The sequence below is a fragment of the Zasmidium cellare genome, assembly GCF_010093935.1.
Source record: "Zasmidium cellare ATCC 36951 unplaced genomic scaffold M409scaffold_9, whole genome shotgun sequence".
Lineage (NCBI taxonomy): Eukaryota > Fungi > Ascomycota > Dothideomycetes > Mycosphaerellales > Mycosphaerellaceae > Zasmidium > Zasmidium cellare.
The window spans coordinates 155,311-173,463 of record NW_022986953.1 but is presented as its reverse complement, the minus strand read 5'-3'; the positions used below and the strand labels follow the sequence as shown (position 1 = coordinate 173,463).

The 18,153-nt window shown below is 55.2% G+C and overlaps 4 protein-coding genes across 4 annotated transcripts; 1 reads left to right on the top strand and 3 right to left on the bottom strand.

Annotated features, from left to right (window-relative positions):
- Positions 1–454: 454 nt before the first annotated feature.
- On the bottom strand, positions 455–2,171 carry M409DRAFT_52104 (carbohydrate-binding module family 43 protein; the record flags this gene model as incomplete). Its single annotated transcript, XM_033811990.1, has 2 exons — positions 455–1,982; positions 2,038–2,171. The coding sequence occupies 2 exons, from the start codon at positions 2,169–2,171 to the stop codon at positions 455–457; spliced, it is 1,662 nt and encodes a 553-aa protein (XP_033670458.1).
- A 1,479-nt stretch (positions 2,172–3,650) lies between these two features.
- Positions 3,651–4,648, bottom strand: M409DRAFT_52103 (uncharacterized protein; the record flags this gene model as incomplete). The annotated part of the gene is made up of 3 exons (XM_033811989.1): positions 3,651–3,854; positions 4,117–4,349; positions 4,384–4,648. The coding sequence occupies 3 exons, from the start codon at positions 4,646–4,648 to the stop codon at positions 3,651–3,653; spliced, it is 702 nt and encodes a 233-aa protein (XP_033670457.1).
- Positions 4,649–5,129: 481 nt separating this feature from the next.
- M409DRAFT_52102 (glycosyltransferase family 48 protein) lies at positions 5,130–10,947 on the top strand (the record flags this gene model as incomplete). The annotated part of the gene is made up of 2 exons (XM_033811988.1): positions 5,130–10,579; positions 10,632–10,947. 2 exons carry the CDS (start codon positions 5,130–5,132, stop codon positions 10,945–10,947), a joined length of 5,766 nt encoding a protein of 1,921 aa, XP_033670456.1.
- Positions 10,948–12,285: 1,338 nt separating this feature from the next.
- On the bottom strand, positions 12,286–13,872 carry M409DRAFT_64661 (uncharacterized protein; the record flags this gene model as incomplete). Its single annotated transcript, XM_033816172.1, has 1 exon — positions 12,286–13,872. The coding sequence occupies one exon, from the start codon at positions 13,870–13,872 to the stop codon at positions 12,286–12,288; it is 1,587 nt and encodes a 528-aa protein (XP_033670455.1).
- Positions 13,873–18,153: the final 4,281 nt, after the last annotated feature.

Genomic DNA, 18,153 nt, shown 5'->3' with positions numbered 1-18,153 from the left:
TTCTTCCTCCTGGTTGGTTGTAACTTTTGATCAGAGAACTGGTACGACTTTCATTTCAGCAGGGCTATACACGCGAGCAAGTAGACGGGAAAATGGGTACTCCTCGAAAGCACGCAAGAAGCTTTTCCTCACGAAGTCCAAATGGTCGCTGTCCATGAACCACCAAACGCCAGCTCGGTGACACCCATACCTAGGAGATCCCAGGCGGTATCGTGGCTGAATGAATCGATTACAACTTCTTGGCTGCATGGCGGGCATCGATCCTGCCATCAACTCATTACTGATCGGTGTCGCCGAAAGACTAAGCCCGAGCTCTCGTGACAGCTGCGTGAACGCTATCAAGTCCCCCAGTATCCAACATTCGTCTCCTGCCGTGGGGGCATCTCCTGTTCGTTCTCCCCCTTCGCGAACTTGAAAGTTGTCGGAAAACCATTGACAAACATTAATGAATACTTTACAAGAATATCATGCCCATGCCAGAGATCAGACCAAGAATGGTCATGAATGCAACTGGGAGCAGGCTGGTCTCGACGCTTGGGACCGCGGCCATTGGGCCAGCGGCGGCGGAAGAGGATGAGCTGCCACCTGAGCCACTGCCGCTACCACTGCCGCTGTTGGAGTTGCCCTGAGCGTCGGAGTTGGCAGTTGGGGAGGTGGTGACAGTGCCAGTGCCGGCAGTTCCAGCCTGAGACATGAGGGTCTGGCAAGTGCCAGAAGCCGTGGTGGCCTCCTTGGTCGCTGCAGCGCCTTTGAAGTCGCAAGCGTCAGACGCGCTGTTCTGGCTCAGATAGTACTGGTTCATGGCAAACGCAAGCTGCTCGGTGGAGTTGCACATGCTGTAAGCACCGTAGTCGCCGGTCGAGCCGTTGGCAGTGATGCCAGAGCAGATGCTGTCGCCGTAACCGCAGACAGTGCCGAAGAGGTCGCTGTAGTCATCGGTGTTGGTGGCAGAGGTGACCACGCAGCCCAACGAGTTGTACATGCAGTTGCACAGCTCCTTGTTGGGCGATGGTGGGAGGGGCGTGGCCTTTGCGTCCCAGTCTGATGCAGTTGGGCAAGAGGCTGGGGAGTTGGTTGGGCTGTACGATGCCGAATTGACACCAGTTGGCGAGACGCTGGCAAGCTGGGTCTTCAGGTTATTGAAGTCCTCGCGAGTGGAGACGCTGTTGCCATCGACCGAGACAAGACCGTAGTTGTTGGCTTCTTGGAAGTACATGTAGACGATACCGCCGGACCAGACGTCGTTCATCTTAGAGCCGTAGAGAGCGCCAACCTCAGTGAAAGGACGTGGCTCGACATCGTTGCAGCCGTACTCGGCGAAGAAAGAGGGCACAGAGTAGGTGGAAAATTCCTTGGTACGGACGTCGTAGCCCGACTCTGTGAACGAAGAATCACCGCACCAGGAGTAGATGTTGTATCCCCAGAAGTCGATCGCGCTGTCCTGGTCACCGCAGTTGAAGTAGTTGGCCATGTTCTCACGGATGTCAGCATCGTCGTTGGTGGCGTAACCCACACCAATGGTGCGGTAGTTCTGGGCCTTGATGTAGGCCTTGGTGTCGCGGACGGCCGCCTTGACGAATGCGCTCGCATCCGTGTTGTTTGGGGCGTTGGAGACTTCGTTGCCAGCAAAGAAGCCCAAAACGTTGGTGTAGTTGTGCATGGCATCGACCACAGCGGTGTAGCGCTCGTAGAGGGCGTCGTTCCATGCTGGAGAGGCACGGTTGATAGAAGAGCCGTCCACTGGAGCAGAAAGATCGGCGATAACGTAGATGCCAGCGTCGGCGAGCGCATTCATGCAGTCATCGTGGTTCGAGTCGGGGTTGATGGCGTAGACACGAATGGTGTTGGTGTAGATCTGCTGGAGGTATGGGATATCGCGCTTGCAAGCATCGGCGTCGGAGAGAGGATCAGAGTATGTCTGGCTGTTCGAGACGGTGCCGTTGCCGGAGTAGTCTTGCTGGTATGCGACACCGCGCATGTAGCTGTAATATGATCAGTGTCAAGTTCTAGCCATCCTTATCTAGTCCGCGCTCTTACAATTGGGTGCCGTTGTTCTCGTAGAAGAACTTGGAGCCCTTGATCACAATGGAGGGCAAGTCGGCGGCGTAGACGGTGTTGGCGAACAGGCTCGCCGCCGCCACAGCGGTCGACGCGATTCCGGCGCCGCGCATGGTGGATAGCAGATGGTGATTAAAGTGGTGGTGTGGTGGTGTTGGTACAATGGATAAGCGGGTGCCGCTGATACTTCGAATTGGCCTTGAATCGGCAGGGGAAACAATTGGCGCGGAATGTGACGCAGTCACAAGCAAGCACAGGGACCGTGGAGTGGCAAAGAACGAGTGAATGGAAGGTGCGGTATTAGCACAAGAGGTCTCCGCCAAGGAAAGAGCGACAGACAAGCACAACAAGAGTGGTTGCCGTGCAAACGAGTGATGGAGGAGAGGGTGTTGTTCAGGAGACAAGACGCGCCGAGCATTCAACCTTTCGGCTTGCGCGTTCTTCGCCGACCCGCTATCCCCGTTTCGACCTAGGGACCTTTGCAGCGCCACCACCGGCGAGATCTTCAGAGGGCGATGATTGGCTGTGCAGGGAGGGTCTCTTATTCAATTCATCCATCCAGGGGCACGACTGGAGCGCTTGGAAACGTGCGACGAGACGCCTGAAGAAGGACCCTCGTCGAATGCCTGCCTTTCGACGATTTCTGGAAAGACTCGAACTGCGACTCACGTGCCGCCAGCGAAGAGCATGACGATTGCGTGGCGTGCTAATTACTGCACACGGGGCTTCGTGAAAACGGCGTGCCGGTAGACTATCATGGCTTGGCTCAACGTTTTTTTCACACACTTCACTTCATCATAGACCATCGTTCTCGACAGCCGGACACCCGTCCGGGGCGAGAGAGACGCTTCTTCCAAGTCCGACTTGAACAGCTATTATTGTCAGGTTATGAAATGCCGTGGAGCGGACTGATCACTGCTCTCGAAGGCGCCGATAAGAGACCGCTGGCTAATGCCAATGCCCAAGACGCGTCGTCTGCGAAACGAGTCAGGTCTAGATTGCTGATATGGACATCCTTCCAGCATTGCAAGACCTGCAAACAGGGCGCCACGGTTGAGCGAGGTACATCGTAAGCACCTGGAGGCTCATAGCTAGGAGCTTGGTGGGGGTGTTGGACGACAGCTTCACACTGGGCAGTTCAATCTTTGGCGTCATGAGTTCCAGCCTACTGCAGGTACCAACCCAACCAATATGCGGGGAGAGCAGTTCTTAGAGCTGCGTCCATGGCAGATAGCAGTCTCAAATCAAGGAAATGGCAAGCTGAGGTCGATCTGTACATAAGTATTGCTGCTACGAGGCACATATGTGTTGACTGCGCCTCTTGAGCGACTCTCTCGTGGGTGTCTCGATTACGAAGGTGGTGTACAAGGTTGCAGCTCAGGCGTTTCAGACTCCATAAGCTCCATGGTCCTGGCCGGCTTTGCACGGAAGCTAAGCAGTCTCTGTCCAGTGAGTGAGCTCAAATGGCCAGCAAGATACTGCATTGAGCGATGTGCGTCCGGTGAATGGCTGGTGAGAAGAGCCTCCATCTTACGGGCTGCAGAACTTGATGAAGTTTATTGAACTCAAGCGGGTGGCTAGACTCGTGAACACTATTGCTCTCGTCGGAGGATGTTCAAAGTGCGAGGAGGACAGGACGACTGTGGCAAGGCTGGGCGGATGCGGACTACTTGAGATACCCGAAGATGGCCTTCATAAAATGCGGCCGGCGCAAAAATAGAATCGATAGCAGCACTCCACACTTGTTCGACGTCTGCGTTTTTTGCCACAGCGGATACGCGCAGCAAGGCATTGCGCTGCATGTTTCGCAGTAGTGCAGCACACGCTTGACTTTATACCGCAAAGATGCATAATGCATCGTCGATTAGCCCGTGTTGATAATACGGCAGTGGTTAAGGAGACTGAACAGGGATAAGGCGGTGGCGGTTGTGGTTGAAAGAACGGTTGGACGCAGAAGCTGGGTGCGGGCAGTCGAAGGTGTTGGCTCCGGCGCGAAGGGGAGAAAACGCAGGAGAGCGCTGGCCTGTCACAGCGCAAGACTGCCCAGGGGAGGCCCACCGCGCGGAAGCAATCGTGGTTTAGCCGTTCGGATGGGAGCTGGCGGACACTCTTGGGAACCAGCTTTTTCCACGCAGCGGGCCAAGCGAGCAGCAGTGCAAAATCCATCGCCTCCGCGCCCCTTTTGCCTTGTGCTGTGGTGTGGATCTCCAATTGTCGGCTCCCTGCCGCGCATCGCATCGCAGCGCCGGCTTCTTCCACGGGACCACCGCACCGTCGTCCTTTCTCTCCGCCTGCCTCGTGTTTCTCCATCACTCCTCGACCTACCTTCCACCCTGCTCACCCACCTCCTCTGTCTGCCTGTTGTTTGTACATTGTCACTCGTTTGCTGCTGCGTGCGAGAGCGAGAGACTGCCGCTGCCCACCACGACGAAGGATCTGTGTGCGCGACGGAACAGCCGCAGACTTTGCCGCCCGGCCCAATCACCGGCCACGCTACAGGAGAGCATTGGGCGAGCGCCTCCAACGCGCGTTCGTTCTCCCAGCAACAGAGTAACACACTCTGCCTCATCACCACCACCTCCGCCGCCATCTCCTCACTCAGTCAGTCGCTCTGCTGCAGCATCCACGCACCGGCGGCGCCTACCTCTCGCGCCTCAGTGCTGCACTGCACTGGCAACTGCCACGCTCGCTTCGCACCACCCACGCCTGCCACCCCGTGTCGCAGCGCTCGTTCCTGGCTCGCCCGCCCGTTCAACGCTCGCTCCTCTGTGAACCACCGCTCCACGACCACCATACCGCTCCACCGCTCGCTCGCGAAGCCCGCCTCCACCCACCGTCGACCACCCTTAATACCGGCTGCCGCCGCTGCAAGGCACATCTGCATCTCCATGGTCGACGCTTGAACAAGGTACGTCTTCACCGCATCAACAACAAAACCTGTCGCAGCCCCGTTTCACCTTCCGCGGCCCCTGGCATTAGCTTGTTTGCGCCCACCACCCACTGCCCACGACTCCTCAAGACACTCGTCGCTGACGCATCGGCCCAGTAATATCTAATTCACCACTTCCACCATGGCCCAACCCCATCAGGGCGGCTATGATGACGGCTACGGCGGCCATCACGCCGACAGCTACTACCAAGACGACCAGCAGGCCTACTACGATCAACAGGGCTACGCCCAAGGCCAGCATGATGGATACTACGATGACAACGGTTACTACCAGGCCGGCCACGACGGCTACCAGCAAGATGGCTACTACGACGCCGGCCAGCACGGCTATCAAGACGAGTACTATAACGATCAGTACTACGACCAAGGTGCTCCCGCTGCCGGCCAGTATCAGCAACAAGGTCGCGGATACGGTCAGCGCAAGGGTCGTCGCGGCCACGACTCGGAAGAGGACTCTGAGACCTTCAGCGACTTCACCATGAGATCTGACATGGCTCGTGCTGCTGAGATGGACTACTACGGCCGCGGTGATGAGCGATACAACTCGTACGGCGAAGGCCAAGGCCGCGGATACCGCCCTCCATCATCTCAGGTCTCGTACGGCGGCAATCGCTCCTCAGGCGCCTCCACGCCCGTCTACGGCATGGACTACTCGAGCGCTCTGCCAGCTGGTCAAAGGTCTAGGGAGCCATACCCAGCTTGGACTTCCGATGCCCAGATTCCTCTCTCTAAGGAAGAGATTGAGGACATCTTCCTCGACCTGACCGCCAAGTTCGGTTTCCAGCGTGACAGCATGCGAAACATGTTCGACCACCTTATGACCCTACTCGACTCGCGTGCTTCCCGCATGTCTCCCAACCAGGCCCTTCTCTCCCTCCACGCTGATTACATCGGTGGCGAGAACGCCAACTACCGCAGATGGTACTTTGCTGCACATCTCGATCTCGACGACGCCGTCGGTTTCGCCAATATGAAACTCGGAAAGGCCAACAGGGCGACTCGGAAGGCTCGCAAGGCAGCCAAGAAGAAGAATGCTGGAGCCGACCCACAGAACGAGGAGCAGACTCTTGAGAGCCTCGAAGGCGACAACAGCTTGGAAGCCGCTGAATACCGTTGGAAGACACGCATGAACCGGATGTCTCAGCACGACAGAATCCGCCAGATCGCCTTGTACTTGCTCTGCTGGGGTGAGGCCAATCAAGTGCGTTACATGTCCGAAGTTCTCTGCTTCTTGTTCAAGTGCGCAGACGACTACTACCACTCGCCCGCCTGCCAGAACCGCGTCGAGCCGGTCGAAGAGTTCACATACCTGAACAACTGCATCACACCATTGTACAACTACTGCAGAGACCAGGGTTATGAGATCTACGAGGGCAAGTACGTCCGCAAGGAGCGTGACCACAACAAGATCATCGGTTACGACGACATGAACCAGCTTTTCTGGTATCCTGAGGGTATAGAGCGGATTGCCTTCGAAGATAAGACTCGATTGGTCGATCTCCCACCAGCTGAGCGGTATGAGCGCCTCAAGGATGTCGTCTGGAAGAAGGCGTTCTTCAAGACCTACAAGGAGACCCGTTCATGGTTCCACATGTTGACCAACTTCAACCGTATCTGGATCATCCACGTCTGTATCTTCTGGTTCTACACGGCCTTCAATTCGCCCACCCTGTACACCAAGAACTACCAGCAGCAGCTTAACAATCAGCCGCGTGGCTCAGCTCACTGGTCTGCTGTGGCTCTTGGTGGTACTGTCGCTTGCCTAATCCAAATCATCGCGACGTTGGTCGAATGGATGTACGTTCCACGGAGATGGGCTGGCGCTCAGCACTTGACCAAGCGCCTTTTGGTCCTCATTGTCATGTTCGTCATCAACATTGCACCCTCGGTCTACATCTTCGGTGTCACGCAAGCTGGCAAGGTCGCCCTTGTTCTGGGCGTCGTCCAATTCCTGATCGCTTTGGCCACCGTCTTCTTCTTCGCTATCATGCCCTTGGGTGGTCTTTTCGGAAGCTACCTGAATGGCAAGCGGAGGCAGTATGTGGCTAGCCAGACATTCACGGCCAGCTGGCCTCGGCTGCGCGGCAACGACATGTGGATGTCTTTCGGTCTCTGGGTTCTCGTGTTCGCGGCCAAGCTTGCCGAGTCTTACTTTTTCCTGACCCTATCGCTCCGTGATCCGATCCGTATTTTGTCCACAATGGACATCCAGAACTGTCTTGGAGACGCCATAATCGGAAAAGTTCTCTGCTACCACCAACCGACGGTCCTGCTCATCCTCATGTACTTCACAGACTTGATTCTGTTCTTCTTGGATACGTACCTCTGGTACGTCATCTGGAACTGTGTCTTCTCGGTGGCTCGGTCTTTCTACCTTGGTGTATCCATCTGGACACCTTGGAGGAACATCTTCTCGCGCTTGCCGAAGCGTGTCTATTCTAAGATCCTGGCCACCACCGACATGGAGATCAAGTACAAGCCCAAGGTCCTCATCTCTCAAATTTGGAACGCCATTGTCATCTCCATGTACCGCGAGCACTTGCTGGCCATTGATCACGTCCAAAAGTTGCTCTACCACCAGGTCCCGTCCGAGCAAGAAGGAAAGCGCACTCTTCGTGCTCCAACCTTTTTCGTGTCCCAGGAGGATCATTCGTTTAAGACCGAGTTCTTCCCAGCGCAATCCGAGGCCGAGCGTCGTATATCTTTCTTCGCCCAGTCGCTTTCGACCCCTATCCCTGAGCCGTTACCTGTTGACAACATGCCGACTTTCACGGTCATGATTCCTCATTACAGCGAAAAGATTCTCCTCTCCCTCCGTGAGATCATTCGCGAGGACGAGCCATACTCTCGTGTCACTATGCTGGAGTACCTCAAGCAGCTTCACCCCCACGAGTGGGATTGCTTCGTTAAGGACACGAAGATCCTGGCTGACGAGACGTCTCAATTCAATGGCGACTACGACAAGAGCGAGAAGGACGCAGAGAAGAGCAAGATTGATGATTTGCCTTTCTACTGCATTGGCTTCAAGTCTGCCGCTCCCGAGTACACCCTGCGCACTCGTATCTGGGCCTCGCTCCGCTCGCAGACCCTGTACCGTACCATCTCTGGTTTCATGAACTACAGCCGTGCTATCAAGCTTCTCTACCGCGTGGAGAATCCCGAGGTCGTCCAGATGTTCGGTGGAAACTCTGACAAGCTCGAGCGTGAACTGGAGCGCATGGCTCGCCGCAAGTTCAAGATTGTCGTCTCCATGCAGCGCTACGCCAAGTTCTCCAAGGAAGAGCGTGAGAACGCCGAGTTCCTCCTCCGTGCCTACCCCGATCTGCAGATTGCCTACCTGGACGAGGAGCCTCCGACTCAAGAGGGCGAGGACCCAAGACTTTTCTCTGCTCTTATCGATGGCCACTCTGAGATCATGGAGAACGGTATGCGTCGTCCAAAGTTCCGCATCATGCTTTCCGGCAACCCCATTCTTGGTGACGGCAAATCCGACAACCAGAACCACTGCTTGATCTTCTACCGCGGCGAGTACATCCAGCTCATCGACGCCAACCAGGACAACTACCTCGAGGAGTGCTTGAAGATTCGCTCCGTTCTTGCCGAATTCGAAGAGATGACGACCGATAACGTCTCGCCATACACTCCAGGTCTGCCACCCACCAAGTTCAACCCAGTTGCCATTCTCGGTGCCCGTGAATACATTTTCTCTGAGAACATCGGTATTCTTGGTGACGTCGCCGCCGGAAAGGAACAGACTTTTGGCACCCTCTTCGCTCGTACTCTCGCCCAAATCGGTGGAAAGCTCCACTACGGACATCCTGATTTCCTCAACGGCATCTTCATGACCACTCGTGGTGGTGTCTCGAAGGCCCAAAAAGGTCTACATCTAAACGAGGACATCTACGCTGGTATGAACGCCATCCTCCGCGGTGGTCGCATCAAGCACTGCGAGTACTACCAGTGTGGTAAAGGCCGTGACTTGGGCTTCGGTTCTATCCTGAACTTCACCACCAAGATCGGTACTGGCATGGGCGAGCAGATGTTGTGTCGCGAGTACTACTACCTCGGCACGCAACTGCCCCTCGACCGCTTCTTGTCGTTCTACTACGCTCATCCTGGTTTCCACATCAACAATTTGTTCGTCATGCTGTCGGTGCAGCTCTTCATGTGGTGCTTGCTCAACCTGGGTGCGCTTCGCCATGAGACCATCACTTGCAACTACAACAGAAACGTTCCAGAGACAGATCCGCTCTATCCCACAGGCTGCGCGAACATCATCCCTATCATGGATTGGGTTGAGCGCTGTATTCTGTCCATTTTCATCGTCTTCTTCATCTCCTTCGTGCCTCTCACGATTCAGGAGTTGACGGAGCGTGGATTCTGGCGAGCTGCAACCCGCTTGGCTAAGCACTTCTCTTCTCTCTCCCCGCTATTCGAGGTGTTCGTCACCCAGATATACGCCTTCGCTCTGCAGCAAGATCTATCATTCGGAGGAGCTCGCTACATCGGTACTGGACGTGGTTTCGCGACCGCCCGCATGCCTTTTGGTGTCCTATACTCACGTTTCGCCAGCCCATCGATCTACCTAGGAGCTCGTCTCATGATGATGCTCCTGTTCGGTACGATGACTGTTTGGAATGGCTGGCTGCTTTGGTTCTGGGTGTCTTTGCTGGCTCTCTGCATTTCGCCCTTCTTGTTCAACCCACATCAATTCGCGTGGTCCGACTTCTTCATCGACTACCGCGAGTTCTTGCGCTGGTTGTCTCGAGGAAACACCAAGGCTCACTCCGCCTCCTGGATTGGTTTCGTCCGTCTCTCGCGTACCCGCCTTACTGGGTTCAAGCGCAAGGCGCTCGGTGACCCATCCGCCAAGCTGTCCGGTGACACGCCAAGAGCACACTTCACAAACATCTTCTTCAGCGAAGTCATCGGCCCGCTTGTCCTCGTCGCTGCGACTTTGATTCCATATCTGTACATCAACGCAGGCACTGGTGTCACTGCAGACAAGAACCCTGGCAAGGACCTCCAGCCCACCAACTCCCTCATCCGAATCGCCATTGTTGCTTTCGCTCCAATTGGTGTCAACGCGGGTGTGGCTGCTGGATTCTTCGGCATGGCTTGTTGTATGGGACCAGTCCTCAGCATGTGCTGCAAGAAGTTTGGTGCCGTCTTGGCTGCCATCGCCCACGCAATCGCGGTCATCATGCTCCTGGTCTTCTTCGAGGTCATGTTCTTCCTGGAAGGTTGGAGCTTTACCAAGGCTCTTCTTGGAATGATCGCTGTCGTCGCTATTCAACGCTTCGTGTTCAAGCTGATCATCGCCCTTGCTCTTACCAGAGAGTTCCGCGCGGATACTTCCAACATTGCATGGTGGACCGGCAAATGGTACGCCCTCGGATGGCACACTCTCTCGCAGCCCGGACGTGAATTCCTGTGCAAGATCACCGAGATGGGCTTCTTCGCCGCCGACTTCTTGTTGGGCCACTTCCTGCTGTTTTTCATGCTGCCACCGCTTCTTGTCCCCTACATTGACAAGTTCCACTCTGTCATGCTCTTCTGGCTGCGTCCAAGGTACGTCAACTTGCGTGCACTGACTTTGACCATGTACTAATTGTGCCTACAGCCGTCAAATCCGACCACCCATCTACTCTCTGAAGCAGTCGAAGCTTCGCAAGCGACGAGTCATCCGCTATGCCATCCTCTACTTCACTATGTGCATCCTATTTCTGGTCCTCATCGTCGGCCCAGTCATCCTCAAGAAGTTCGTGACGTTCAACGTCGACCTCCCGATGCAACTCCAGCAGCCGACTGACTGGAACAACAATGATACCTCTGGCAAGCACACCGGTACTGGTGTTGCTGGCGGTGGTGCGTCGGCCACTGCATCGGCGACCGGCAACAACAAGCTGGCGAGGATGATGTTCACGTACGATGCATAAACGAAGCAGACCCTGATTTTTGACGGCCGAAGCGAATTTTTGACGCGTCTCCTACCATCGCACATATTTCAACCACCACCATCAGGAAATTGCAGATGTGCACCTCAAACCTCTGTACCAACAGCATCACGTGGGAGCGGCCGACCAGGAGGAGGAGAAGTGTCGGCCGGTAATGAGAGGCTGTAATCACCAAAGCATGGTGGGAGGCGCGAAGCATCGGAGAAAGCGATTGGCGCATTTTTATGATTCGTCTTTTTCCTCCCAAAAACATACTCATCATACACACGACTGACTGGAAAGGGCCCTGTTTGGGCGACGGAGTTTTTCTTTACAATGTGTTTTGTCTTTGGGTGGTGGGAGTAGTAAGTCTGCATGGCAAATGGCAACTGGAGGATGGGTCATAAGGTCACAAGATGATTCTTCTAACTATTATAGAAAGAAAGGACATGGAATTAAACTCTTTTTGCACGCGTATTCAATCAAATGGCAAGATTTGCATCAAACACTGCATGTGTCTTGAGTTTCTTCTCTCGTGTGGAATGGCTTTGCTTCAACAAGAAAGACGAGCAGGTTGACCTGTGATGGGCACGCCTCGTCGTCGGCGAGCACGTCCATCTTTGGCTGTAAGGGCAGAGACATGGCTCGCAGAGAAAGAGCTGCCATCTTGGACGACTAGAACTTGAAATGCTGGTGAGTCATGGACTACATATGTACCGAGTACATGTTTGTGCATCCCACTCGCGAAGGAGTCGACGTCTGGCGAGTCTCACGACACACTTAACAATGGCGAGGAAGGTTGGCAAGGCATCGAGAGGGCAACACGCTCGTTTCTTCAGTCATTCGTTCATTCATCCCCTGCTGCTATCGGCAGGATTCGTGAAGAAGCTGTCCATCGTTGAGTACATACACTTTCCTTCCTCCAACGCGCGTGAGCAGCCTGCTCTGCTTCGCCATCCCCTTCCAAGTCTCTTGACGGGGATGCTTTTTGCGGCTTGCTCCTTCTTACGCTTGACAGCCGTCCAGCATGCTTCGAAGGAAGACTTCGAACTTGTCGTCGTCAATCACCATATCTCCCTTCTCAACCGTCTGTGCCTGCGGTGGCGGTTGAGTCGGGGATTGCGTCTGAGTCTCGCGCTGCACCGGCGACACATTCTCCTGCTGCTGGGCCTGCTTCTGCAAAATCTCCAGGCCTTGCTGCGCCGTGTTCTTCGCCTGTTGCTGCATCTGCGCCATCTCCACGTCCTGTTGCGGTTGCAATTGCGACAGCTTCACCTTCTTTCGCTGCGGCACCTGCGTCGTCTCCTTTTCCTGCTGCTGTGACTCCGCTGGGACCTGCTCCTATCGGTTCCGCGCTCGCTGCACCTGGGAAGCCGCCGTGGCGGTGTACTCGTCATCGTCATTGTCACCATTGTTGTAAACGATCGCATTCTCCAACTCCTCTCTGAGTCTTGCGGCATCGTCATCAGTATCGTCGTCGTCGTCGTCGTCGTCGTCATCATCATCCTGCTCCTCAAGAGTCGCGACGTTACTCTTAGCATCGCCTGAGTCGAGGTGCATGGCCTGCTGAGCGGTAGTGGAGTTGGACCAATCGTGCATACTGTGCATGATCTGCGGGTCGACGGGCATGTCGCCATATTCCGTGGACATGCTGTCGGTATACTGCAGGCCTTGCATGGATGCAGTAGGGGCGGCGTTCTGCCCATGAGCCTGGTCAGATGCACCTCCAACTGCGTCTGCTGATGAGTCTGCAGAAGCTCTCACAGTCTGTCGAGGAGTGGCTCTTGACGGAGTGGAAGAGCTGGCGTTGAGAGTTGGTGGACGACCTTTGGTGGAGGGTGTAGATGTGGATGCTGGTTTGGGAGTCGTAGAGTCTTTGCAATCATTGCAGTTGCGGATCGCGGCGCTAACGGTCTCCTTGATGCGAACCCAGTGATATTTGTCCGCGATGGCTGCGGTCGTCTTGTTGATGCCACCGTGCGATTGGACGTGCATGTTACGCGCGATCTCATATTGCTTGTGTGGATCAGAAATGACCTCTTTGCCCTTGAGCATCAGCTTGTCGTCGTCGCCGTCGCCATTGTCATTCGGCACGAGTCTGTAGTGCGTGGCTGCTGAGCGAAGTCTCGACTTCTCAGCTCGATCAGAGCCATTGGGGTATGTGCCGTTCTTGAGGTAGAAGCGAATCTTCTCAAAACGCTCCTCGCTGACATACTCGTCTCCCTCACCACCAAGTTCCCGACCAAAGATGATGGCATCGATGAGTTGGTCCGGATAGCTCTTCAGATTACCGCATCCCTTGACTCGACCAATCCGCTTGAAGCCCAGAGCATCCCAAATGCGCAGCGAAGCCACATTCGTCTCGTAGACCAGGTTGAACACGGAGTAGGTATACCCCAGCTTCGGCGCCCACTCAAGATATCCCTCCCCCATGAGCCGTCCCACACCGCGGTTTCGAGCCGCATCCGTGACCAGAAAGCCACCATTGCAAACATGGCTGCTCCTACCGGGATAGTTGGGCTTGACGTAAAAGCTGCCCAAGCACTCCTTCGCCCAATCCACACCCCGCTCCTCCATATGCGTGACCTCCTCAACCGTCTGGATGTCTCCCAGAATCATAATCGCGCCAAAGTTTGCGAACCAGTACATCCCAAACACCGACATGGCCATGGCCTCCATCATCGGGTACGTATCGCCTTTTTCGATCTCGCGGTTCAGAAGCTCGCAGAGGTAAGCCGTGAGGTGCGGGGGCACTTGATGCGGTGATGAGAATGGGACGAGGGTCGCTGTGGTCACGCGATCGCGCAGGGTGACGGCTCGAGGGGTGATGTCCTCTGGGAGGGGACCGTATGGCTCGGGGAAGGGTTGCTGGCCGGAGTTGCGGTAGATGGGCTGCGCGAGCGGATCGTCGAGCATGGCGGACGGCATCGTGGGTGGTGTTGAGGACGGTGTGCCTCACGCACACCGATCTGAAGAGATCAAGTCATGGTTAGCAGTGTTATCTCAAGTAGCAATAGACTGAAACGCTTTCGGTTGCGTCAGAAGCAAAAAGCAGCTGCATGGTCAGATGCTCGCAACACCTCGACTGGGAAATCGCGAGCATGGCCATGGCCGTTGAACACATTTCTCAGCAAGAGTGTGCTTGAGTGTATGTGGAATGGAAAGACGTACCTGAAGTCGGAAGTTGCTGGGTGAGGTTCGACGGCGGTCTGTGTTATTCGGAACAGTGACCAGCACTTGCGGTCGCAAGCCTTGTCACGCTAAGCAGGGGAGATCTCTTGGCATCACGTGCTTCTTGTGAGATGCAAGGCACTAGAGCAGGTGAATGTTCAGGAGTCAGAAGGAAAAAAAGTATTTACGGATATTACATTCGTTCCGTGACTCATTATCTAAATTTACAGCGTCCTCGGTCTGCGACGATCCTTCACGCCCAGCATCCGAGGCTGAAGACGACGGTATCATCGATGCACTGTAGCAACAGGCACACCAAGGCGTTGGTTCCTTTAGTCCGTACATCGTTCGCCATATAAAATTCATTACCATTACATTATTCATAAAGCAATTGCAATCATCACTACTGCGAGCAGACCCGTGAGGCAGGAGCCCAACCTCATCGACATGCTTGACGCCGTGCTTCGAGACGTTGTAGCGCTGGCAGGGGTTGGAGTAGAAGGGCTTGTCGAATCTCGAGAGGTCGAAGTTGTCGTGACCTGGCTGCTTGACGCTCTAGTATCGTTCAAAGTTGTCGAGCCGCTTGTCACGGTCGAGCCGCTTGTCTCAGTCGAGTCAGGAGGCAACGTCGTGCCATCAACGACAACCCCTGAAGACGCCGCTGACACGATATGCCCAGATTCCGTTCGTGCTGGCCCGCCCGCTGTGATCGTTTGAGATCCATAGACAAAGGTTCCAGCACCTAGCTCAACGATTGAAGGTGAAGGTGCACTGAGATCGGCATTGGTGAAACTGACAGTCTGCGATCCAACGACTACAGCGTTGCTTCCAACAGAGATGGCCTGTCCGGAAATTGTTGTAGCTGGAGAGCCCACGCCCAGTGTCTGACCATCGACCACCACGGCATTGGAGCCAGAAGCTTGGTAGAATGAAAAGGTATGTTCGCCGGCAGTGACTGCAGCAACGATTGCTGATGGAGCAAGGGAGCCATCCGCATCACCTGCCGCCGCGGGAGCAACTAGCATTGTTGAGTAGGCCGCCATTTGAGAGTCCACCAAAATGCCGTTCGAAGCAGCACTGACTTCATGGCCATCAACTGTAGTGGCTGGATCTCCAGGGGCGACTGTGATGGACCCAATCACCACAGCGTGGTCACTTCCCGTCGGGCTCGGTATGAGCATCGACGACGAGCCAAGCTTTACCAGAGCAGCCAAAGTCGGCCTGCCTGCGGTCGATGGCTTTACGTCTGGTGATTGAGCAGACACAGGATCCAGTACGCTGTATGCGGCATACGGCATAGTCTGCGAATCGACGACTATGCCTTGGGATCCAGCACTGACTTCATGGTTGCTGATGGTCGCGACAGGTCCACCAGGAGACAGTGTTGCTGAGCCGATTGTAATTGCTCCAGTCTCGTGCTGAGGGCTGGCGACAACGATAGTGGAATCTGCCAGACTGACCACCGCAGCCATTGACGGTGTCTCGGGGGTTGGCTGTGTAGGCGACGAAGGCGCTGGTTGCCCTTCTATGCTCTGTGCTGCTGCAAGAACAGACAAGGCATTCGTCTGTTGAGGTGAGTCCTCCCCAGGGGCTTCGCTGTGGGCAGGTGAAGATGGAGCCGGAGCTGGCACTGACAAAGTCTGGCTTCCGATTACGACGACAACAGTGTTCGACTTGCCATGTTTGGATGCTGGATCGGGATTCTGGGAGGGCGGCTCTGCAGTCGCTGAAGGCCGCACTGGATCAACGGTAACAGAGACCTCGTTGGAGGGCAAGCTCTGGGGCGTATTGTCTTCAGATTGAGGCGATGGAGATACAATGGCTGGATCTCCACTCCCTGAGCTTTTCGGCTCGCTGTTAGGGCTTGGCGAAGGAAGAGCCTCAGAAGTGTGTTCAACAGTGGGAGTGCCCTGAGTTGGCAGCGGATCAGGCTCTTTCGAAGCGCTCCCATCCACGCTAGTATGCTGCGTCGGATCAGGCTGCGGCGAAGGAGTAGCCGTGACTTCTGGTAGCGGATCACTAATCGTAGACTGCGGCTCCGCCTCTTGACTACTCCCACCCGGTGTCGTCGGGTTTGTAGTAGTCGCCGGATCCGTGCTTTTTATAAGAGTAGGTGGAGGAGGCAAAGGCTTCACCTCCGATCTTGCCTCACTCAAAGCCTGAGGAGGATCGTAGACTCCATCAAGAGGGATTCCACAGCCTGCCCACTCAGGCGCCAGATTACGTACTTCCTGCGGTACAAGCAGTTGAGCTCTGTACGCGCCTTCGAAGATCGTGCTGCACGCGGGATGAGCCCCGTATGGATTGAAGCAGCCTGGCGCGATGCTGGGCTGCATGTAGTAGTCTTCTGTGCCCGGCATGGTCAAATGCGCGTAGTTGACAGGACGGATCAAGTACGAGTTGTTGGCTGTGGGCACGGGACGAGAGTCCTTGAGAGCAGAGATCCACTTGGCATAATCTGGTCCTCCGTGAGCGATTTCACTGATGGCACTCACTGTATTGACCCCAGGGCCGAAGTTCGCAATGACGCTGGAAAGGTCGGTGGGGTTTAGAGATATGATCTGGTCTGTCAAAGTAGGGCCGACAGGCTCGGGGTAGAAACCTCCAACTAAGACTGTGCTTTGCGAGCTGGCTCCGAGAGGGATTGTCTGGCTGTTGCTGATGCGGTCTGCATCATGGCCCAGTATGGCAGAGATTGTATTGAAGGAGAGGTATACGGACGGAGACGTAAACGTGAGGTTTCCTCTCACGGCCGTCACTGGTGCCGCCGTGATGTTTCCTGTAGGCATGGCCGTAACTTCGCTCGTCGCAGTGGGCCAGTAGAACAACTCTACACGGTCTCCAGAAAGGAAACAAGTATTATCCCAGGTCGCAGCAGTGTGACTCCAACTTGCATCTCCAATGGAACATCGTGGTCGGTTTGTGGGCATGGGAGTGATGGCAGGCTCAGTGGCTTCGTTCAGCGGCGTCGTGATACCCAAGCTGAGTAGATAGCTCTGCCACATCTTGCTGCACCGATCATACGGTATGCTGCATGTCGGAGAGGGCGTTGTAAAGTTGACATTGAGTGTTCTGGTTGACGTTCGTATGTGTGGTTCAGAGAAGTTCCTGGCGGCGTTAGAGAACGGGACGAACGAACTTCGGAGACGGCGATGACTTACTGCATGTAGGTACCAACAATGGTTGGAGTGAAGTTTCCACGCACATGGGGAATACCGTCAATAGTTGTATAGACATCGCCTGATCCAGACGTTATGTTGTATGTCTCGTTCCAAGTCGCCCAGCTGGTAGTCGTATAAACCGTCGGCGAAAGGGTCTTGCTGTACTCCTCACTCCACGCCACCCAGCTTGACTGACAATCTTGCCAACTATCGTTGCCCGCCGTGACAGTCTTGTGGATGACCACTGTGCTATGGATGGTGGTATGCCGAGTTGTGGTACTGTTCGCCGCGTCCGTCGGTAACGCTTGCAGGCTCGGCTGACTGAGACCTTGCATGATGTAGTCGCCGATATTGCCTGTAGCCTGACTATTCGGACCCGTTATAGAACTTGCCGTCGCTCCGTTATCCTGTGAAGTACTTCCATCTTGTATCGTCGTCGTCGAGTTCGACACTGATCTAACAGCAATGGCACCAGCAATGGCCACCTCCCTCAGGCACAAGGCACCCAGCAGAAGCCGCTTCATATTCAATTAGCGAATACTCCAACAAGACTCCAAACAACAAAAAAACACACCTTCACGCGACGAGCGACCACGCCCTCATTAGATACTCGTGTTCAGCCCCCAAAAGCTGGAGGATCGTGGCGGCGGTGCATCGCAAGCCGCATGAGCATCCCACAACGGCAAACCTTGCCAAAGCCTAGAGTCCAGCTCTATTTATGTCCGTGACTCTATGCTGTGTACCTGCAGAACAGACACAAGCTCTATTGTTGTGATATCCTGGACCTCTTGCCTGGAAGCTTGATTTGAGATCTTGTGAGCTACCATGTCGAAGGCGGCGCAGGGCTGTTGCGGCAGAGCGGTGAGTGCTTTTAGTC